General features: G+C 47.9%; 1 protein-coding gene across 1 annotated transcript in view; it reads left to right on the top strand.

The window, feature by feature from the left end:
• Positions 1 to 19,914, top strand: part of LOC311160775 (peroxidasin homolog) — a gene marked incomplete at both ends in the record, with an annotated part of 40,016 nt that extends 20,102 nt beyond the window's left edge. The window contains 17 exons of the mRNA XM_084217841.1: positions 140 to 211; positions 1,761 to 1,930; positions 4,014 to 4,131; positions 5,641 to 5,810; positions 6,239 to 6,511; positions 6,676 to 6,792; positions 8,919 to 9,077; positions 9,944 to 10,056; positions 11,293 to 11,449; positions 12,998 to 13,106; positions 13,862 to 14,019; positions 15,302 to 16,805; positions 17,271 to 17,405; positions 17,965 to 18,173; positions 18,951 to 19,065; positions 19,389 to 19,482; positions 19,819 to 19,914. Of these exons, the coding sequence (XP_084073967.1) occupies positions 140 to 211; positions 1,761 to 1,930; positions 4,014 to 4,131; positions 5,641 to 5,810; positions 6,239 to 6,511; positions 6,676 to 6,792; positions 8,919 to 9,077; positions 9,944 to 10,056; positions 11,293 to 11,449; positions 12,998 to 13,106; positions 13,862 to 14,019; positions 15,302 to 16,805; positions 17,271 to 17,405; positions 17,965 to 18,173; positions 18,951 to 19,065; positions 19,389 to 19,482; positions 19,819 to 19,914 (3,769 nt within the window). The remainder of the gene's footprint in view (positions 1 to 139; positions 212 to 1,760; positions 1,931 to 4,013; positions 4,132 to 5,640; positions 5,811 to 6,238; positions 6,512 to 6,675; positions 6,793 to 8,918; positions 9,078 to 9,943; positions 10,057 to 11,292; positions 11,450 to 12,997; positions 13,107 to 13,861; positions 14,020 to 15,301; positions 16,806 to 17,270; positions 17,406 to 17,964; positions 18,174 to 18,950; positions 19,066 to 19,388; positions 19,483 to 19,818) is intronic.
• Between the last annotated feature and the right edge of the window lie 3,368 nt (positions 19,915 to 23,282).

Genomic DNA, 23,282 nt, shown 5'->3' with positions numbered 1-23,282 from the left:
TCATGGAAACAAACGTGGAATTTAAACACTGAGCTTGGATGAGCGGCCTTTGCATTTAAACTGAGTTGGGACCTGGGGTGTTATCATCCTCACAGTGCAAATACTGAATAACGTTTTGGCATGGCTTCTCCCACTGCAGATTCTTGCACAACAACAAGATTTCCAGGATTCATCCAGGGACATTCTCTCAACTGGAATCCCTCAAACGGCTGTAAGTAAAAAATATTGCCTGCAAAGAGTGCTTGTTTATCTTCAATCAGATGGGCAGGACCTGAGGAAGAATGTGCCTGGTTGGCAAAGCTTTTAGTCCTTGCACTTCTAAGGCCACTGCTAAGTTTATAAAACAGTTTTGATTGGACCTGAAAGCTTATTTAAGCAGTTAGAAGTTTCTTTATGCTAGTGTCTAATTATAATCAGCTTACAGCTTAATAATGCCACAGGAATGAACGTTCCTGGAAAGTCTTCACAAGGGTTTGAACCCATAAAACATCCTTGAAAAATGTAGAAAGTCCAGGCCACAGATATGACCTTGAACATGTCTGTAGATCAGTATCTAACATGGTTAGAAAAGTCATAGTCATAAAAGTAAAGGCTTGTTTTCTAGATTGAAATTAGTCAGGGGAGTGCCAAGGGGCATGATTCCCTTTCCATGCAGGAATTCCCCAGGGTGCCATTCCCACATAACCTGTCTGTCTCTTCAGCTGACTTCTTTCCTGCTTTGGTTTTATGATCTCTGGAAATGAGTTCTATGATGTGTTTGGGAAAAAAAAAAACAATGCAAAAGGTAAAGAATTTTGGTGTTCTGCCATGATTTTCAAGTACAATAAAGTAATGTATTTCTCACTGCTGCCTTCAGTGATTTCTGCAAGCAGGAAAAATGCTTCACTTCTCTTTAAGAGGGAATATCTTGTGAAATACTGTCTGTAGGTGCCAGAGAAAAAGATGGGATGTCTATAAAATACTCGGTCATGGCCCTGTGTGAAATCTCACATTCTCAAATATGTGACCCTGAGAGTGTTAGATTTTTCTTCCTTTTTTGTTTGTTTGTTTGTTTAGGGTTTTTTGTTGTTAGTTTTTGGATGGCAGTGCTGGTTTTGAAAACCATGACAATGGCCCAGACCCATCGACTGTAAAACTGTCAGTGGGGAAGGAGGCACAAAGTAATCCCCCTGTAGTCCTCATTTATCCTCATGGAGAGCACTGCTTGTAGGAATGAGGTCAGTGCAGGGAAGAGGCTGGGGGCACTGAGAGGTCACTGGAGCTCCATTTGCTCTGGTTCAGGCTTGTGTTGCAGTAATAAAAGTTCTTCCAGTTGTGCAGAAACGCTGCAACCCCTCGCAGCTGGTTACAGGAAGGGTCTGATCCCATCCACAAATAAATAAAGGGGGAGGGTTTTTTTGGAGCTAAAAGAGAAAAGCTGTAACAGAGGCAGTTCTTACAGAATTCAGTAAAGGTGGAAATCTCCATCCCAGGATAAAAACCAACATTTCAGTGTCTCAAGTAGCCCAAAACTGCATAATCCAATTTAGCTGAATTATTTCTATTTGAAACTGGAATAGTTTATGGTAGTGTTTTTTTCAATTAAATCTTTCTAATTGGTCAAGCATCCTAACTAACCACCGTGGCAATGAAATATCTCAGATTTTCACCTGGGATATGACCAAAAGCAGGACCAAACACCCAGGTCTCCCCTGGGGAAGGAGGCAGCGCAGCAGCTGGAGCTGGGCACTCAGCTGGCTGCCCTTTGCTGGCTGTTGCAGGCGGCTGGACTCCAACTCCCTGGTGTGTGACTGCGACCTGCTGTGGCTGGCAGAGCTGCTGAAGCAGCACGCAGAGCAGGGCAGCATCCAGAGCGCCGCCACCTGCGAGGCTCCGCGGGACCTGCACGGCCGCTCCATCGCCACCCTGAGCGCCCCGGAGTTCAACTGTGGTGAGCCAGCTCACCCCCTCCATCTGCCCCTGCAGCTGGGCTGTGGGCTGGAGTGGCTCCCCCCAGCCCTTTTCCTCCCTCTTCCCTCTGCTGGCATCCTGGTTTCTCCCTCTCCATCACTGCTGAAATGGGAAAATCCCAGTGGGGCTGCAGGGGGAAGCTGATATTCCCAGGGGTGTTGGAGGCAGTTCTGTTTTGGCTGGTGGGTGTTGTCTTGGCTTTTTGCACAGAGTAGGGCTGATAAAGGATCTGCTGCACCAGTGGCTAAACCAGGAACCAGAGGAAATTCCCCACATTAGGCTGAACTGAAGGGGAACACTGGGAGAGCTGCAGGGGCAATAAACACACCTGGAAACCTGATGGAGAGCACTGTAGATATGGAGCTGAATGCTGTGTTTGACTGTGGTGTAACTGATGGATTTTGTTAGGCTGTTATTCTTTAAACTTCTTTTAAATTTAAATTTAAACCAGTTTATAATGGGTTTTGTTCTGAAAAGATCTTAAAGTTAGTTATTTAACATCGAAAAAGACAAATCTCTGATTTTTAAGTGGAAGTAAGACAAAACTCTGATTTTTAAGTGGAGGTTGGCACAACCATTGGCTGTAGTTCCATGGTGCTTTGCTCCTGGTAGAGTCAGTTTGAGAAATTCCCACCCACGTGGGCTGGCAGTCAGCATCCCCCCTGGATATGCCAGTCCAGCTGTGCATGGCCCTGCTGTGAGCCAAATATGTGAGCTCAGCTGGATTTTGAAGAGCTTTTCTCTTTCTGAATTCAGCTTTTCTCTTATGATTTCATTATTTAAAAAAAAATTAAAAATTGATCATTTCACAGATTAATTTAGGGCACAGCCATGCAAAGAGTTGAGTTGGCACAAACAGGTCTGTGACCTCAAGGGAGGGGGGATAGGCAGGGCCTGGGGAAAGCAGCTGGGGACACATGGAGTGGCTGTGCCACACGGAAAGCTGTCCCCAACACACTCCCAGTGCCACAGTACAGCTGTTAGTGCAAATTTGTTCTGGTTTAGGCATGGAAACACTGCGGGGTGTCTGTCAAATTACCAGAGCACCTGGTGGGAAGATTTTGCTGGCATTTGGCTTTCACCCTGGTGGTGTGCCAGCTGGGAAGACAAATGATACAGAGTTCAGCACAGAGCTCTACCCATGCAGGTGGCTGATATTTGAGTCAGTCTGAAAGCTGCTGGTACCATTAACCCATGGCTTTGAGCAGCTGTGAGACACAGGGGCAAATCTGCCCTGGGTCAGTGTTTTGTACTGTGGGGCTGTGCTGGGTTTGGGCTGTGCTGGGTTTGGGCTGTGCTGGGTTTGCCTTGGGGAATTTTTTCAGAGCCATTAATTTGTGGTCTGAGGAGTGACCTTCCTTTGGAGGAGGTGACAGGTTCTCAATTTCAGAAATAATCCAGCTGGCTTTGCTGGATCACTGGTGAGCATGCAGATTGTGAAATGGGTAAGCTTTTTGAATCAAGATCCAGCACTCCAGGCTTGTCTATAAATTTCTCCCTGTTTTAGCACATCCTTTCAATGTTTAACTTGTGTGGTGCATTCAAAGTGAAGAACACAGTGAAAGGCTTGGCTGGATAGGGACAGGATGATGAATTGGGGCCATAATGAATGAAATCCTGTTGGGAAGGAAGTGGTTTGGTTTGCAGGGAGCTGGCTCTGTGTTCAGGTGGAGCAGAAAGCTGCAGGCTGCCAAGGGCAGGAAAACAACCCAAGGAAGGATGCTACTGACTTCTTTGCTTCTTTGGGGGGAGACAGGGACCAGCTCTTTAATGAACCCCTGCACAGTCAGGTGTGTGGGAACTGCTCCACTGCCCAACACACTGGGAATAGAGCAGCAGCAATTCCCCAGGCCCTTTACAGGTGAATGATGCTATTCCTTCAGGATATTTGCAGGTATTAGTGAGTTTTGGGGAGGCTCTGAGTGGATGCTGCTGTGCCTGGGGCTGTGCCTGCTCCTTGGGGCACTGCAGGATGGGTGTTGTGTGCCCCACCATACCCCAGCTGGGCTGCAGGTGGTTTTCTGCTGCTTTGGACTTGGTTGTGTTCAAATGGTGTTTTGCAGAGAGGCCTCGAATAACCTCAGAGCCCCAGGACGTCGATGTGCTCCTGGGAAACACAGTTTATTTCACCTGCAGGGCAGAAGGAAACCCAAAGCCTGCCATCATTTGGCTGCACAACAAGTAAGTCACATGCCAGGAACCCTGGGGTGGCAAAGGTTTTCAAGCACTGAGCTCTTCAGTGCCTGCCTGTAATTACAAAAGTTGTTTCACACAACATTTAAGAAAAAAAGAAAAAGAAGAAGAAAAGAAATGGTTATTTCATGGGTTATATTTACCTTCCTTTAACAGCATTCTCTGGTGACCACGTAATCCAAGTGGTGTTTTCATCTGCATTTGAAATATTTCATCTGCGTTTGTAATGGATTCCAAGAGCTTATAACTTTCCTGTAAACATACTCTGCAGGCTAAAAGCAGTTGTCTTTTGATCAGGAAAAAAATAAAATTAGAGCTTCATGTTGCTCTCAGGCACCATGTTTGCCATTTATTAACTGCTGAGATGCTTCTCACTAAAGGCTGATCATGCAAGGTTTGAGGTTTCTCTCCAAAGGGAAAAATTGCTGTGCTCCACTGATGGACAGAATTTGCAAATTCTTGTATAGGTTATGTGCTAGATGCCAGAGTGTTCTGGGAAATGCTGCACAACAAAACATTCTGTGCCCACTGTGGAAGTGAAGCTGCCTTGCTGCTTTATGAGCTTCTTGTCTGGTGAAGGCTGAGCAGAGCTTGGTTATTAATAAAAATGATCAATGTGTGCTTCTTCAGCAAACCCCCCACCAGGCAGAGTTTCAGCCCATAGCAAAAGTTTATGGCTGAGTTAAGTCCCTTTGGAAGGAAGGTTTTGTTAGGGAAATGCTGGCAGGCTCCCAAAGACAGCATTGTAAGAAGGATAATGATAATAAATGCTCAGCAAACGAGATATGGCTGGAGAGAGGAGACACCAGGGGAATTAAATAAATGCCCAGCAAGCAGATTAGATTGCATAGTGGGTTCAGCCTTTGTCCTGGGGGGAGAGAGGTCCCTTCTTCCCTTTCCATCATCTGTAGCCATCCAAGATTCCTTCGTGCTGGGACAAATGGGATGCAGCACTGGGACCTTCTGCCACGGGCTGGGATCCAGGAGTCACAGGTCACTGCAGAGAAAAGGAAGATGTTTCACAGCTCTAGGGCTGGGTTGGAGTCCAAGCTGTGTTGGGGTCCCGTGGTGACTTCTCAGAGCTTTTTGCTCCTCTCAGGCCTTTGAGTCTGGAGTTTGAATAGCACCGGCTGCACACAAGAACAATATTAATTCGTTGTTAAATTTGCACTTAGTGAGTAAGGGGAACAGGGCCAGGACGCCCTGACAATGGCAGCAATGCTGTGACACGGGAACAGAGTGCTCTCCTGATGGGCTGTAAATGTCCTGTGTAATCAGTGGGGAGAGAAAAAGCAGCTCACCCGGGGAGCAAATCAGAGCTGGAGCTGCACTTCAGTGCTGTGAATCAGAACTCCAGCTGCAAATTTCATGAATCCTCAGAATAGCTCCAAGAAACACCAACTTACTGCGATGCAAAGCCTCCAGATCCCCCCGGGGTGGGGGGACCACCAGTCTTTATTCCTTTCAGATTTTCCCTGTTTGTGGCTGTTTTTTCAGTAATAAGATTGACATGAAGGATGACAACCGCCTGAACCTGTTGCAAGATGGTACCTTGATGATCCAGAACACCAAGGAGTCGGACAAAGGCGTCTACCAGTGCATGGCCAAGAACATTGCTGGGGAGGCCAAGACGCAGGAGGTCGTGCTGCGCTACTTTGGCACCCCCTGTAAGTGAGATTTGTGCACCCCTCTACAAGCTGGGCATGGGGATGGAGCTAAATCAGAGTCAGTCCCAGCTTTGTACGTGCCAAGATATTCTTGGTGTGCTGGGGAGGAGGCAGGCAAGCAAGGCCTGAGCTCCAGGGGTTCCCACAGGAGTGGGAAAAGGGGTACTTGGGGATTGAAGGCAATTTGGGACTGGGGAGGGAGTTTGAAGTCTGGGGTGAATTCTGCAGCACAAGGGTGAAGGGGACATGGGTGTGGGGATGCTCCAGCACTGGGTGAGTGGGTGTGAGGTGGTAGGAAGATGCTGGGAGGGTTTGGATGTCAGGGTAGAACCAGGGTGGGTTCCTGGGTTGCACAGGAGCCCAAGCAACTTCTGCCCATCAGTGAGCAGGAAGCAGAGCTGGCTCCTAAAGCTCTCCTTTCCTTCCAGCCAAGCCCACTTTTGTGATCCAGCCACAGAACACTGAAGTACTGGTTGGGGAAAGTGTCACCCTGGAGTGTGGGGTCTCTGGGCACCCCCACCCTCGCATCAGCTGGACCCTTGGCACGGGCTCTCCTCTGCCACAGGATTCCCGCTTCACCATCACCAGCTCTGGGGGACTCTTCATCCAGAACGTCACCTTCTCGGAGCAGGGGCAGTACAACTGCAATGCCAGCAACTCTGAGGGATCCATCCAGGCCACAGCAAGGATCATAGTGCAAGGTCAGGGCTCCCAGGCGGATCCTGGGGGGTTCTGGGACATTTCTGGGACACAGTGCTTGGTCAGTGGGGTGCATTTGAGTCTTGTGGCTGGTTCTGTTCCCATGAACTCCCCGAGTTTGCTGCCTGAGTGTTTCCTGCTGCTCAGTCATTGCTTTCCCTTCCAGATTCTCCCAGGTTTCTCGTCATTCCCACGGATCAGACGGTAACTGAGGGACAAAGTGTGGATTTCCCCTGCTCTGCTGAGGGTCACCCTCCCCCAGTGATTACCTGGACAAGGGCAGGTACTGCCTTACTTCATTTGTGGCTTCTCCCTCCCATGCCATCATCCATGGGCTGTGGGTGGGAACGCCGGAGCTGCTGGTCCAAGGTGGTGGCTTGCAGTGGTGGCACAGGACAAATTGTGACCAGCACAGACCCAGTCCCACGGGGAGGTGTGTTGTAGATCACCAAGGATGGTGTTAAGCACTGAGGAAGGAGCATCTTGGGTCTCTGTCACAAGGAAGGAGTGTGATGGTTTTCATCAGCATGAAACCCATGGAAAGCATTCCAGTTCTTCCTGCAGTGCTTTCCCACCTCCTCTGAAAAGGCAAGCTCTGGACACTCCAAATCAGTGGATATCAACCACAGAATTGTTTGAGTGGGAAAAGACCTCTAAGATCATGAATTCCAACCTTAACCCAACACTGCCATGTTCACCACTAAACCGTGTTCCTAAATGCCAAATCTACACTTTTATTTTGACACTCTGGGGATGATTCCACCACTTCCTTGGCAGTACCACCATGGGCCAGCTCTGTGTCATTGTCCTTGATTTGCTGCCCTGGGGGAGCACGTTGCAGAAGGGCACCTTTCACTGGCACACCTCAGAGTTTTCTCATAGCTTAGGAAAAAAGATTTTGGGACAACAGGTGGTGGTGAACTTTTAAAGTCTCCAATAATTGTTAGTGCTGGCTCCACTGAACTGATCTCATCCAACGCTTTCTGGGACAGAAGCCAATAATGCTTGGCCCAAAGGTCCTCCAACTTTTCCTTATGCTTCACAAGCCATAATTAATGGTTTAGGGCTGTGGAGATTTTGTGGGTATTGTGTTCCAGCTTCCACAGCAATGGCCCTGACGCGGAGCTAAGAAGGACCAGCTGAAATTCTGCTCTGCCAGCATGTTCTCCATCTCCTTTAACCTGTTTTCCTCCACTTCCCAGAAAATATATCTTATGCACATGGAAAGGAGAACAAGTGACAAGAAGTGAGGCTCATAAATGCTTTGTAACCAGGTTTGCACTCAGCACTCCATAAATAAAAAAACAATGAAGATTTACAGTGCTTTCACATGCTGAAAGCAAGACAAGAGGAGGGGAGCACTGAGATGGGCATTGCTCATCTCAAAGCCACTTTTGAGAGCATAGGGGGTTTTGGAATTTGGGATGAATGAATAGAGGATGAATAAATGGAGGAAAATGGAGTGCATAAAAAAAAAAAGTTGCTAGCCTGACAAATTTTGATAATTTTATTTGTGTTTGTTAAAATGGTTTAGTTTTCAGCTTTTCTCCTGAAATAGAGAAAATATTGAAACAACTGTTTCCAAACCAAAAAATCAGACCAGCCAATTTAGAAAGACAATGCCAAATGTTCCCATTTATTTGATGAAACAGAGAGTTTGGATAATTGAAGGGTGATTTGCTATCCATCAAGGGTCAAAAAAAATCTGCAGGTTGCACAAAGAAAATACTTAGGAGGAAAGAAAAGGGTTCCAGCTCTTCCCAGCTGATCAGACAAGACAACTCAATGTGTAAAGGTGGTATTTCAGGGCAACTGATGCTGGGAAGGAAATGAAATGTATGACTATCACACAGACTCCTCCGGTGATGGTTATGCCTTCAAAATCTAGAAAGAACACAAAACACTTTTGTGACAATATTAATATAGGAAGTAATATAAAAACAGGTCTTTAACTGGAGGCATCCATGTGCAAATATGGCAAATTGCATGCTGAAAATGTGCTGGGAATTCATACTTGTCAAAGCCCATGTGACATAGGGGAAGTTACAGTTATAAGTTCAGCAAATTTGCGTAATTGACAAGAATCCCCAGTTAGAAACACAGGTAACGAAGTCATTCCCTCTCTTGGTTCAACCCCTTGTGAAGCCTCAGTCCCTGAGAGTTGTTCATGGGTAATACACGAGGAAGTGTCTTGGGAAGGTGTTTTATCCTTGATTCCCACAAGAAGTCAGATCAGAACTGACCCTCAGAAATTTGTTATTCTGACAGGAAAAGCACTAGCGTTGGGAAACTTTATAACAATCCAACAACAGCCTCCAGAGCCGCGGGTAGATAGGAAGAACACACCAAAGCCCAAATCATTCTGGCATCAGTGGGATGAGGGAATTAACGAGCTGCTTGTTCCGCCAGGCGGGCCCTTGCCGAGCGACCGGCGGCACAGCGTGCTGGCCACGGGCACGCTGCGCGTGGGGCGGGTGGCCCTGCACGACCACGGGCAGTACGAGTGCCACGCCGTCAGCACCATCGGCGGCAGCAGCGTCCCCGTGCAGCTCTCGGTGACCCCGCGAGGTGAGCTGGGCTGGCACAGCCCTGGCATTCCTTTTGGGGTCGATTGTTGGAACCCTGGACGCTGAGGATTTTGAGCTTTCCGCGCCGAGAGGCACAGACCCGCCAGAGAAGACGGCATTTGACTTACTGTCAGTGTGATGTTTTGTGAAAAATCCCTGCACCAGGATTGCTTCTCCTGGCAAGATGAGAGGCCTCAGCTTCTCCATGTTTTGCTCCTCTGGAATGTGATTTGGAGAATAGTTTACCCAGTGTGTGAATTGTTTGTTTTTAATTAATGGCCAATCAGCCAGCTGTGTCAGACTCTCTGAGTCTGTCACGGGTTTTTATCATCATTCTTTTCTAGCTTTCTGATGTCTCCTTTCTCTTTCTTTAGTATAGTTTTAGAATATAATATAATATAATATAATATAATATAATATAATATAATATAATATAATATAATATAATATAATATAATATAATATAATATAATATAATATAATATAATATAATATAATATAATATAATATAATATAATATAATATAATATAATATAATATAATATAATATAATATAATATAATATAATATAATATAATATATTCTAAAACTATAGAATAGTTTTAGAATAGTAGAGATGCAGAGGATGCCCCAAGCAGAGATGCAGAGGAGCAGAAAATAATGAGCATAAATCACATAAATTTGTGAACAGAGAGCTTGGTAGCCAGACAGAGAGCCCAGGGTGAGCTGCTGCTGCCCCTGTGCCGAGCCCTTGCAAGAGCAGCAGCTCTGCTTACCCCATGCTGAGATGTTTCTTTACACAGAGATTTCTCTATTTTCCTTGGTGCATTTTTCACCTCGATGACTTTTTTTCCCTGTGTTGCACAGTGATCCCAGTGTTCCTCCATCCTCCCCAAGACCTGGTGGCAGAGACAGGCCAGGACGTTTCCATTTCCTGCGCTGCCCAGGGAGACCCTCGGCCCACCATCACCTGGGTCAAGGTATGTGGTGATTTCACATCACTGGGCAGAGGGACAGCTCCTCTGGGGGAGGATTCAACAACTCTCCCCTTCAACACCTCTCCCAGTTTCATTAGTTTTGCAATACACATGGATAAGGACCAACATTTCCACTGAGTTTTTAAGAGAGCATTGCAGTTTCTCAGGCTCAAAGCCTTGCAGCAAGTATTGTCCTGTTCTTCCTTCCAAAAGAGTTACTTGAAGCCAGTGTCATTCCAGGATGATATAAATACTTGATTGACCATCCCTGGAAGAAAACAAACAAACAAACAAACCAACAAACAAACAAAAAAACCCCCACTGAACCCTGAAGTTTTTTTTTCCTAAGTAGTTTTTCCTTATATCCAGGATTCCTGCTGATGGCATTGGATGATGCTTGTTGCCTCCAGCTTAGGGATCAGGGGCAAAGCCATGGTCCCTCAAAATCACACAGCAGCCTGGCTGCTCTTTCAAAAAGTTCATTAGATGAAGTTCTTCTGACCTTTTTTCTGATATTCTGTAGTGCAACACTTGGGGTCTTCCTTGTTACCTGCCCTGCCTTTGAGCACAGTCAGGCACAGAAAATGCTTGAGCCACACTTACCCCACAAAAGTCTGGCAGGGGGTGAACCAGCTTTCTTTCTTTGCAGCTTTCTGTGGGCTCAACCATCAGTGGGAGCAGAAGGAAAGGGCCTGAGAGGGCAGAGAGCAAGCTTTAGGTTGTGGCAGGGCAGCAGAAAGATGTTAAGAAGCAGGAGAATAAAGAAGGTCAAACCTAAAGTCACATCTGCCACCAGCCAGGCTGAGAGGCTGGGTTTGAGTGATGCTGTCAGAGCAGGAAAAGCTGGGATTTGCAGGTCAAGGGCAACAAAAATCCATCAGTTTCAGGTTGTCCTAAAACTGAAAATATTTCAACTTAATTCTGTGCCATGAAACTTCTGTGGGGACACCAGGGCCTGGGAATAGTTCCAGCCAGCCTGTCTGTGTGGGGTGTCTGTGTGGGGTGTCCTGTGGGGACAGTCTGGAGAAGGAGCTGAGCAGGGACCTCCTCACTGTGGGCCCTACCAGGAACAGGTGTCCTCAGACTGCTCTCTGGTTTCTCTGGAAGAGCACTGCTAACATCTGGTGGCCACATTTGCTCATCACATCCATCCCTGGGTTTGCTGAGCAGGCTGCAGGCTGGGCTGGTGGGAAGCTTTCCGTGCTCTGACACAGCTTCTGTCTTTTGATGGTGCAACAGGAGGGCATCCAGATCACAGAGAGTGGCAAGTTCCACATCAGCCAGGACGGGACCCTCTCCATCCAGGACCTGGGTGTGGCTGACCAGGGCAGATACGAGTGCATCGCAAGGAACCCCTTTGGCTTCACCTCGAGTGCCATGCAGCTCACCATCACCGGTACTGTATCTCCCCTCCAGCCTTCTCTGGCTCCCATGTAAGGCCCTGCTGTGTTCTGTTCACAGCTAGACTTTGAGCAGATAATTATGTAAGAAATTATTTCTTCAGTTTCTTTGCAGACAGGTCCTTTTGGATGGGAGTCACCTCGCAGGGAAAGCCCACGCACCTCCCAGCTGCCCCTCGCTGTTTGCTCAGCTGAGCTGCAGTTGCTCCCTGCAAAGCCAAAGGTGTTGTCTCAAACCTCCTCCTGCAAGCCCAGCTGCCAGTGTCCATGTAGTTATTGCCTCTGCTGGGAGGGAGAAACTTATTAAAATGTGCCAATGTGCTCACAAATCATCATCTGACCAAAACCTCGCATGCCAGGGAAGGGAGGAACAGAACAACATTGTCGCTGCAAATGCAGGGGGGTAAATGTCTGCTCAGTCATAGAATCACAGACTCACAGAATCAGAAAGGCTGGAAAAGACCCTCAGGTTCACCAAGTCCAGCCTTAGACTGTGCACCACTCTTGGGAATGGGAACTAGGTCTGGTTTTCAATCTCCTGCTCTGAGCGTTAGGGAAGCTGTAATGAACAAGGAGGAGTAGCTCTCCTCTGCTGGTCAAACCAGAGGTCAGGAGTGGAAATTGTACCTCTTAGAGGGTAAGAAAACTGGCAAAGGGAAAAAGAAATCAAAGGCTAGCAAATAAGTTTGAAATATAAGTAAATAGCTGTTCCACCAATAGCCACAGTGGCTAGTAAGTGACTTATTAGAGGAATTTAGTAACATTTTCCATACAGAGGCTGTAAGCAAGGAGCTGAAAAAGGTCAGAAGTGTCTTTGTTGTTTGAAATAATTCCTGAGATAATTTCTGTGGTTTGTTCTTGATTGGTACCTCATTCACCAGCTGGCTGTAGCACAACCAGTAGCTAACCAGGAACTGGTTTGTTCAGCTGTGACAAAGGCCCTGGCTTAAAAATGCATCCTGTAGTAATTTTAAAGAAGCGATGTTTTTACTTCTGAAGGTATTTCAACAACTTTGGTATTTTTACCTAAAATGATGTAGCAAATGTGTTAACACTAAGTTTGAACTATTATTATTATAAATATCTAATAAACACTACCAAGAATTAATAAGTAAAGTCTTCCACAAAAAGAAAATAAGTATATGAGCAATATATTTAAATTAATTTCATTAATTTGAGAAGTACCTTTGTGGGAGCAAATATATTCTTTTGGATTAACTCCCTGTGATTTTTACATTTCCTTTTTGCAGTTTAACCACTAACCAAAACAGGCTTTTTTTTTTTGCAAAGCTGTACAGGAGAAAACTCTGAATGTGTGCCCACAGACATCTCTTGAAAAAACCACTTTCTTTTTCTTATTTATTCACGTCCTCCAGAATAAATAAAATAAATTTATGGTGTTTCTATTACAAACAGAAATGCTGTTTGCTCTGCAGCGAGGTCACCGGAGCCGGAGCTGCTGCACGGATTTTGATGAGCTGGGAGGGCCCATTAATATCCCAGCAAATTGAGGGTGTTCTGTTGTTTCTTTGTGCTTTGGGCAGCCACGGACGTGGGGCGGAGCGGGGACACGTTTGTGGCCACGTCGCTGCGCGAGGCCATCAGCAGCGTGGACCACGCCATCAACTCCACACGGACCGAGCTCTTCAGCAAGTGAGTGTGGGAAGGGCCTGGAGCTGGGGCCTGAGGCAGGAAAGTGATGAAAACCCACAAGAAATGAAGCTTTCTCAAAGCTCATTTTAGCACTGGCAGCCCGCAGAGGAAAGCTACGGGGTTGTTCGAGTGCTGGAGGTTGAAGCTGCACCGTGCAGGATGTGATAGAGCTTCCCAACAGATTTGGGATTCTGGAAAAGTGAGATACACGAGCATCATCTCTTATGTCACTTCTATCTGCATTTTGGCAGCTGGAGTTGGTTGTGGAGATAGTGAATAAAAAGGAAAATAATCAAAGTAGTCATTTTATGAATGCAACTGACTTTGTGGAGTGTGTACAGAAATAATAATATAAAAATTTCCAGCCATTTCCTCAATAAAAAATAAATTCTCGAGTGAATATGATTCAATCCTTTTCTACCCCAATATATGTTTTTGTTGGAAGGATGGATAGTTTGTATTAAGCCAGAAACCCTCTGGGTTTCAGCTGTTGAAAAGTGAAAAAATAAATTGCTATCACAGAAAAAACCCAGAGAAACCGAGGGAATTAAATATGTGCATTTTCCTGGGGAAAAATATCCTTTCTTTAATCATTTGCAATGTGCAGGCAAGCCACGTTGGTCTTATGCACTAATTTGGGGGCCCAGCACTAGACCAGCTTAGAGCCTGACTCTTGCTGCTGGTAGGGTCTCACTGCCCTGGGCAGGGTTGATTAATTTTAATGAACCTGCATTACTTTTACTTCCTGGAAATAGGCGCCCCAAGACTCCCAATGACCTCCTGGCTCTGTTCCGCTACCCGAGGGACCCCTACACCATCGAGACAGCCAGGGCAGGGGAGATCTTTGAAAGGACCCTGCAGCTGATTCAGGAGCACGTGCAGCAAGGGCTGATTGTGGACATGAATGTCACAGGTAGGAGAGATTGCATTTCCCTTCCTAATTTTGTGTGCAGGATGAAATGAAAACAATGATGCCTAGACAATCCAGGGAATTTAAACTGCGCAGTGGTATATCAAAAACCAGATAAATGTTGGGTGTATCAGGATATCAAGAAATGTGTTGTCTGGGTGGCAATTCTTTCTATATCTCATGTTTTTTTAAGAGCTGAAGGGCTGGTCTTATGTTCACTGAACCAATTTGATACCCAGCAAAATGTTTTAATTCCCTGTTTTGGTAAAGGTTTCTTAGATGGCTATACAAGCCCTATTCCTTAAAAAAATATTAGCCATCTAACTGATAAAGGAGTATCCTCGTGGGTCTGAAGTTCAGAACCTCAGGAGATGGTCTGAGATGTTTCCTGCCCTCCAAATGGCAATGAGAGCAGTGTTGTGAACTCCAGGGTATTTGGGTGCTGTTACAGAGGAGATAGGATATCCCTTGTCTGTCTCTACTACTTTGACCTCTTAGCTACAAATTCAGGTAGGTCCCAGCAACTCAGGTTCCTTCTATCAAGGTAAGACAGCAAACAACAAAGCAGAGTAACATCAAAAATACCTAATGAGGTCTAATCATGCAACAGCTGGACCCCAACACTTCCTACCTGGCACTTCCTTGATATACAACAAACATTCCTGTACACTGTGTGCTTCTACCTATACGTGTGATTCATCATGTAGCAGGCATGTGTGTTTGGGGCCTGTAAGTATTTTTTCCTGCCTGGATGTATTCCAGGGTGCAAGGAATGTCTCTCCAGGCGGCAGGTCTGGTCTGGGCTGGTTGGACTGCCAGCCTCTCTCCTCATTGCCCTGTCAGCATCCACACAATGCAGCATCATTCAGCGCTTTCACACGGCCCAGCAGTGCCCTGGCAGTCACCCATGGCTTCCTGCTGCTCGTCACGTAGAGCTTGGGTGGGTGACAGAGCTCATGGTGGCAGCAATAACCCAGGGAGCCACAAAATAAACCTAGAATAGGGATCAAGACCACCCCCACAGTTTGCTCTGCCAGTCACAACATTTCTGGTTTCTAGCTCTGGGCAGTTAAACTCTTTTCCTTTTCTTTTTTGCTTTGTGGGTCAGATGTGATCCTGTGCTTCCTTTGCCTCCCATAAATTCCACAGCAACGCCACGCTCAGAGACCCGGCCGTCCCATGCCTATCCCAACAGGGCTTTTCACACAGAGCTGTTCCATGGGACAGTGGGAATCAGGAGGCTGCAGGTGATGCCTGACCTGGTGCTCTGCCCTTCCCTCTGCAGGCTATCGCTACAATGACCTGGTGTCCCCTCACTACCTGACCATGATCGCCAACCTGTCGGGCTGCTCCGCGCACCGCCGCACGCCCAACTGCTCCGACATCTGCTTCCACAAGAAGTACAGGACCCATGATGGCTCCTGCAACAACCTCCAGCACCCCATGTGGGGTGCATCCCTCACAGCCTTCCAGAGGCTCCTCAAACCTGCCTACCAGAATGGATTTAACCTGCCCCGAGGGTTTTCCTTGGCAGAAGACGCCAGGGATCTGCCCCTTCCTCTACCTCGCCTTGTCTCCACCGCCATGATCGGGACCGAGACCATCACCCCCGACGACCAGTTCACGCACATGCTCATGCAGTGGGGCCAGTTCTTGGACCATGACATGGACCAGACGGTGGCAGCCATCAGCATGTCTCGTTTCTCAGACGGAGCCCCTTGCAGCGAGGTGTGCACCAACGACCCTCCCTGCTTCTCCATCGCCGTCCCCGCCAACGACCCCCGCGTGCGCAACGGGCGCTGCATGTTCTTCGTGCGCTCGAGCCCCGTGTGTGGCAGCGGCATGACCTCCCTGCTGATGAACTCTGTCTATGCCAGGGAGCAGATCAACCACCTGACATCCTACATCGACGCCTCCAACGTTTACGGCAGCACGGAGCAGGAGTCGCGGGAGCTGCGGGATCTGAGCGGCCAGAAAGGGCTGCTGAAGCGCGGGCAAGTCGTGCCCAGCTCGGGGAAGCACCTCCTTCCCTTTGCTGTGGGGCCACCCACGGAGTGCATGAGGGACGAGAATGAGAGCCCCGTGCCGTGCTTCCTGGCAGGAGACCACCGTGCCAACGAGCAGCTGGGGCTCACGGCCATGCACACGCTGTGGTTCAGGGAGCACAACCGCGTTGCCGCCGAGCTGGCCGCCCTCAACCCGCACTGGGACGGGGACCTCCTGTACCACGAGGCACGGAAGATTGTGGGTGCCCAGATGCAGCACATCACCTATGCCCAGTGGCTGCCCAAGATCCTCGGGGAGGCTGGGATGAAGATGCTGGGTGAGTACAAAGGCTACAACCCCAACGTCAACGCGGGGATTCTCAACGCCTTTGCCACGGCCGCTTTCCGCTTTGGGCACACCTTGATCAACCCCATCCTGTACCGGCTGAACGAGACCTTCCAGCCCATCCCACAAGGCCACATCCCCCTGCACAAGGCCTTCTTCTCCCCTTTCAGGATCATGCAGGAAGGGGGGATCGACCCCCTCCTCCGTGGGCTGTTTGGGGTTCCTGGGAAAATGCGGGTGCCCTCTGAACTCCTCAACATGGAGCTGACAGAGAAACTCTTCTCCATGGCACACTCTGTGTCCCTGGACTTGGCTGCTATCAACATCCAGAGAGGGCGAGACCACGGCATCCCACCCTACAACGACTTCAGAGTCTTCTGCAACCTCTCCTCTGCGCAGGAGTTTGAGGACCTCCGAAATGAGATAAAGAACTTGGAGATCAGAGAAAAGCTCAGGAGGTACTGTAGCCTGGATGTGGAAGGATCAAAATTACTGGAGACCAGTCAGTGAAAAGTTCCTGCTTCTTCCAGTACACCCATGGATTAACCTTCCCAGATATTGCCCCCCACAGATGTTAAGATAGGGTAATAACTGTGGTTTAACAATGAGGTTAGACAAATGAAGTTTCTCCAAGTGATCAGTCTGGTTTTGGGTGGAATGTTGTCAGGCACTGCTGTGGTGTAGTTTGGGAGCAGATTGAGCCTTGGAGCTATTTTCCAGTCAGATTAAACTGCGTCCTATCTGCCCTGTCTGCCTCTTCCAAAGCAGGTCTTTATCCTATTGTCTTTTAGATGAAACCATTAAAAACATTGTCCAGATGAGTTCCTGACATACAAATTCCTATGTTGGTATAAGATTTATATTATCACCACTCTTTGAGAGCCTCTTAACTTATTTTTTTTTTAATATCTGTTATCCTGCAGTTTATATGGAACTACCAAAAATATTGACCTGTTTCCAGCACTTATGGTGGAGGATCTTGTCCCTGGGACCAGAGTGGGACCAACACTGATGTGCCTGTTAACGACTCAGTTCAGAAGGCTGAGGGATGGAGACAGGTATTGGAATCATCCCAAATCCTTTGGTATTCTCTTTGGGAGATTTTTTGCCTTACAGGAAGAAGCAGAATCTGCAATTTTTTCTTATTTATTGTCTTATGATATGAGGAACAGTGTTCTCTGTCCAGTGTATTTGCAAGAACACTTGTCACAGTTACTGTTAAGGTGTCCTTTCTTGATTTGATGATTCTCATTTCACTGCAGAACACTGGGAATAATTGAGGATGTTCTCAATACCTCATGAAAATCCTAGAAAATGTCCACAGGAGCTTCTTTCCAATCCCTCTTTGCTGCTTGTGTGAACAAGACACCTTTGCCTGGTGATGCACTTAGGGCAGGAGCACAGGGGTTTGTGGGTCCAGAAAAAGCCATCTGTGTTTGCAGCCACCTGACACCAGAGCAGACGCTCATTTTGAGGGGTGTGGGTGCTGCCACACAGATGTCAGGGAGCTCATCTTCCTCTCCCAGCCTCACTCACTCACTCACTCACTCACTCACTCACTCCCTCCCTCCCTCCTCTCCCACTCCTGAGTCATGCTGTGATTGCACCCCACCGCAGATTTTGGTATGAGAACCCCGGAGTGTTCACGCCGGCGCAGCTGACTCAGATCAGACAGGCGTCCCTGGCTCGTGTCATCTGTGACAACAGTGACCACATCCAGCAGCTGCAGAGAGACGTGTTCCAGGTGGCATCATACCTGCAGGGCATGGTCAGCTGCGAGGAGATTCCCGCCGTGGACCTCCGCCTGTGGCAGGACTGTTGCGAGGGTAAGGAGGGGGATGCTCTGGAACTGACTGGTGTGGGCATCACTCTGGGGGGCATTTCTCACATGCCACAGCAGCTTTTATGGGATTGTTGCTGATTTCTGGCTGTACCATGAGACCCCTGTGTCAGCAAATGGGTGTAAAGAGAACTGAAAATAGAATAGAATAGAATAGAATAGAATAGAATAGAATAGAATAGAATAGAATAGAATAGAATAGAATATTTCAGCTGTAAACGACCTGCAGCAATCATCCTGTCCAATGTCCTGACCAATTCAGTGATGATCAAAAGTTAAAGCAAATTATTAATTATGTCTTAATTATTATTACATCCAAATGCTTCTTCTAAACCCCTAGAGGTTTGGGACATTGGCCACCTCTCTAGGAAGCCTGTTAACTCTGCTAGCTTCATTTAATCTCTCTGAAAGTCCACCTCACTGAGGGCTTTGGTGTCTGGCTGAGGAGGAGACTGAAACAGGACATGATCCCCACCACATGTCACTTCACAGATTCATTTGGGAGCCTAAATCTCTGCCATAAAACCTCAGATCCTGCCATGGTCCCCCTGGGCTGCATTCTGGTTCAGATGTCCATTTGAGACATGGTAATCCACAAGTGATGCACACCCTTTCCACACCTTGGTTGCCTCCTTCCCTCTGGCCCAAGAGATGTGTCCAGGGGGGATGGTGCAGGAGGGCAGTGCTGCCTTGTGCTGCTGCAGTTCACACAGTCCTGCTTCAAACACCAGTGCTCACTGCAGACTTTCCCTTCCTTCCCAAGACTGCAGGACACGAGGGCAGTTCAGGGCTCTTTCGCAGCGGTTCCGAAGCAAGAGGTCTCCTGGCTTCAGCTACCCAGAGGAAAACCCTGCAAAGCACAAGCCTGCCTTGCCCAGGTGCAGTATCACCCCTTCTACCTCCAGTTTATGAAAGAGAAGTTTTAATAACTCAGTCCACTCAGGCCTCTGAATCTGGTGCTTTTCAGAGATCTGGGGTCACGGGTGGATCAGTAGAGAGGTGCTGAGCTCAGCCAGCCCTCCACACTTCAGTGCAGAGCCCAGCTCTGATGTGTAAATACCAGGGCTGAGGGGCTCTTTGGCAGTTGGGCCCTTCCCTTTGATGCTCACTTGGAGGCTGATGCTGGAGAAAGCAAAATTATTCCCTCACCTAGGAAGCTGCTGTTTGCATAACCCCTTTCACTTTTTATCCCTGACCCCAGAGATGAGGCACCCTCACCAAGCTCTTCCTCCAGAGAGAATCTTGAGTCCCTTGTGGCTGAACTGGAGAAGACAGTCACTTCCCTACGGAAACAGGTAAAGCTTGGTGCCCCAACGTTTGTCTTTCACGGAGTCATGAATCTCAGCAAAGTTGAGCCAGCTTATTCTTATTCTTATTCTTATTCTTATTCTTATTCTTATTCTTATTCTTATTCTTATTCTTATTCTTATTCTTATTCTTATTCTTTTCTTATTCTTACTCTTACTCTTATTCTTACTCTTATTCTTATTCTTATTCTTATTCTTATTCTTATTCTTATTCTTATTCTTATTCTTATTCTTATTCTTATTCTTTCTGTATTTGGGGCAGGTTAAAGATTACCTGTGCAGTGGTGCAGACTCCTCTCAGAGCTGCTGCTTTCTCCCCCCCAGGTGAATGCACTAGAGAGCCAGCTGAGGTGGCATCACAGGAACACCAGCACCCGTGGACAGGGCAAGAGGGTTGGGGACAAATGGAGAAAGAGATGACCCTGTTGCCTCCTTGTGTAAGGTCAGTGTGTTTGTTCCGGGCTGGGGCCCCACAGGGTCGGTGTGGGGGGACACCTCAGCAGTGTTCCCATGCAGGGAGGATGGAGCAATGAGGTGATGAATGGGACATGAGGTAATAGACTTAAATGCAGCAGGTTAGACACTTGTTTCTGCTGGCAATGATTAGTGACTCACTGGAATGGGCTGTCTGGGGACGTGGTGGCGTATCCATTCCTGGAGGTCCTTTAAGAACTGGTTTGGCAAAGATGGGGAAAGACATAAGTATAGGATGGACCAGGTGGTTTGGGTGAGGTCTCTTGGGCCTATTCTCCTGGGACTCTGGGTAGGTTTATTCTAACAACATTTAATGTCATAACCCCAAATCCAAGAGCCTCGGAAGGACCTTTGTGGGGAGGGATATCACAAAGCTCAGTGATGGAGTGGATGGACTGGTTCCTCCCCAGGGGAACAAGGACATCTGGGCAGATGGAGCAATCCATCATTTGCTTACAAACTGGCAGAGATTTCCCCCTGCCCATCTGAGTCACCGTGCTCCTCACTCCTGAAGGCACCAGTCCTCTGTTTGTTGAGCACGAGCTAGGGCAGCACAGCTGTGAGGTGCCTGTGGAAAGTCCCTGTCAGCCCCTGCCAGCCTGGGGACTCCCACTGCTTCCCAGCAGTGACACAGTCCTGGCCAGAGCTCCAGTCCAGGTGCTCATGGGCATGGGGAACACAGCCTGAGCTCCCTTCTCCTGCTTCCCATGGAGATCCCTGCAGCCTTGACAGACAGGCTGAATAGCTCCCTGGCACCTGCCAATCTGGGGAAGGTGGTGAATGGGTTTTATGTGTTGCAAATGATTACTTCAGGGGCAGGAGCAGAGGACTTTTGAGAAGTGCAGTTCTGCCAGGGAGCCAGTACTAGGAGGAGCATTCATTCTCTGGGAGTTAGACTAAAGGATGGGGCAGGCAAAGGCTGGTCTGTGCTGATAAACACAGGAAAAAGCAGAGAGGGAAAGCCTGGAGGCTGGCCAGGCTGTTTATCAGCATGATTTGGTGTTTTGGTCTCCCAGACTTTCCACTCAAACAGGGACTCTGCCTCAGAAATGTGACAGAGCGCAGTGTGATGTATGAATTGGCTTTTCCTTGCCACTGTTTCAGATCCTTGATGAGGCCTGGCTTTACAGGGCCCCCAAAAAGTATTACTGTGGGTTTAAAGGTTTTCCTGCCCCAGACCTGCCAGGCACTCTACAAACAGCTCACTCTGCCTCCAGCTGCTCTTACAGAACTTTTCTGCTTTGGTGTGCCATTTCAGGTGCCCTGTGACCTGCACTCCTGCTCTCCACCAGCCAGTCCAACCCACCCCTACAGGGCTCAGAGAGATGCCCTGGTGCTGTGCCTGCTCTCACACCCCCTGTCCCAGGACCACTGTACTTTTGCCTGTACTGAACCCTCTGCACTGACTGTCTACGAGCCCCTCAGCCCCTGGACCCTTCCTGCCCTTGTCAGCTTCCCAGGGATGGGCTCTGCCCTTGATGGTGACAGCCCAGAGTCTGCCAAGGCGCCTCTTTCTTCCACAGCCCCAGGAGACAGAGACAAATTGAAGCTGCTTTAAAGCCTCTGTTCTACTCTGCTCCTCTTCCCATGCACTCCTGTCATCATCCACCAGCCCTTATGTGAACTGTCCCTTGGACACCCATCCAAAACAATTCATTAAGAGGCTAAACCTTCCTCAAGTGCACTCTGGTGCCAGGAAACATCTGGAGAAATCACTAAAAAAAAAAAGACAAAGAAACATGAAGCCCAGAAGAAACCCCATCCATCTTCTGATGTCACCAAAAAGACCAAGAGGAACCTCAGGGTTGGGTATTTCAGGGTGGGATGCCAGGTACAGTGTGGCCACCCTGGATCTCCAGCTGTGCTTTGCCAGTTGTTGGTGACAAGTGGCACATCCCACGGCCCCAGAGTCACCTGCCATTCCTCAAAGCCATTTTCCTCAGCATGACCTGCATTCTCCAACTTTATTCTCATTTAGGGGCTTAATTGGAATCATCCTCCTCTTCCTTTTTTGCTCTCCAAGAAGGCTCTTTGCTGGGAGATGTATTTTGAGTGTAAACGTAGCAGGACCTGGAACAGAACCTCAGCTAATTAGGTGTAATGGGTGCTCTCATTAGTGGAGGGGAGCTGCTGGTTTCTGTCAATTAGTCTGGGAGGCCACGCTGTGGTGTTTGACACGCGGGTGGATGCAAAATGCTGTTTGTGTTTATGGCTCCCTGGTGCTCTGCAGCCAAACCAGGGCTGTGCAGGCAGCTCTGCTGGTTTTGGTGCTCTTTGGAGGTGCTCCTTAGTGGTGCTAGGACTGAAGTCCCTGTGTACCCACCACAACCCCAAATCTGTGGACAGATTGGTTTTTAACACATCTTTGTAAGCTGGTCACGGGGACTGAAGAGGAAATACTTGATCCATCAGATATCTGTGCCTTCCTTATCTTTATCACTTTTACTGCATCCTCCCACTTTCTTTCCCACAGCACAAGGACCAGAAACTTCTATGAACATGCTTTTTCTTCTTTCTTCTTTGTTTTTTTTTTTTTTTTTTTTAGGTGTTTTATACTACTAAAAGGGATTCAAAGCAGCAAGGATGCTCCTGGAACTGAATAGGAAAATAATAATAATAAAAAGATACCAGAAAAAGGTTGTGATTTATCATCTCTTTCCTTGCATGGGGCTGTGCTGTGTGTGTGTGTCCTGTGCAGACAGAGGTTTGCAGGGATGAGTGTGTGCTCTGCATGTCTGGTAGGCTCAGCTCAGAGGCAGTATTTAGTCCTCAGGGATGTTTGTCATTTGAAAGTACTCTTTCATTTAGGTGCAAATCAAGATCCAAAGCCTTGCGTGTTAGAAATCAGCTGCACTCGTCTATCGCTGGTTCCACTGCAGGATCTAATCTGGCAAAGGTCAATAAAGGTAAATCAGTTCACAGTCTCCTTTTGCACACCAGAAGTTCAGTGAGACCTCATTTAGAACAGTGAGGCACAAGCTCTCTGTGCTGTGTCTGATCAGATTTTTTTCAGGGCACAACCCAGCAGCCCCTTTTGCTCCTGATGGAGGGTGACGTGAGGAGCACACTTGTCACAAGGGCTGCAGAGGGGCAGCACAGGGAGTGTCCCTCCCCTTTGGTCTGCAAACCCTTCTGTGCTCCATCCTCTGTTCCCCTCCTCATGCTGAAGTGAGAAAAATGCACAGAGACATTACACAGTGGAAAAATGCACAGAGACATCACACAGTGAGGAAAATGCACAGAGGCTTTGCACATTTCTGTGTGGCACTGGGGGCAAGGCTGTGAGCTGAGACCTGGGGGAACTCACTCCTCTA

The sequence above is a fragment of the Fringilla coelebs genome (assembly GCF_963513975.1).
Source record: "Fringilla coelebs genome assembly, chromosome: 18".
Lineage (NCBI taxonomy): Eukaryota > Metazoa > Chordata > Aves > Passeriformes > Fringillidae > Fringilla > Fringilla coelebs.
The sequence above is the reverse complement of the archived record's forward strand: the minus strand, read 5'-3'. Positions and strand labels throughout refer to the sequence as shown.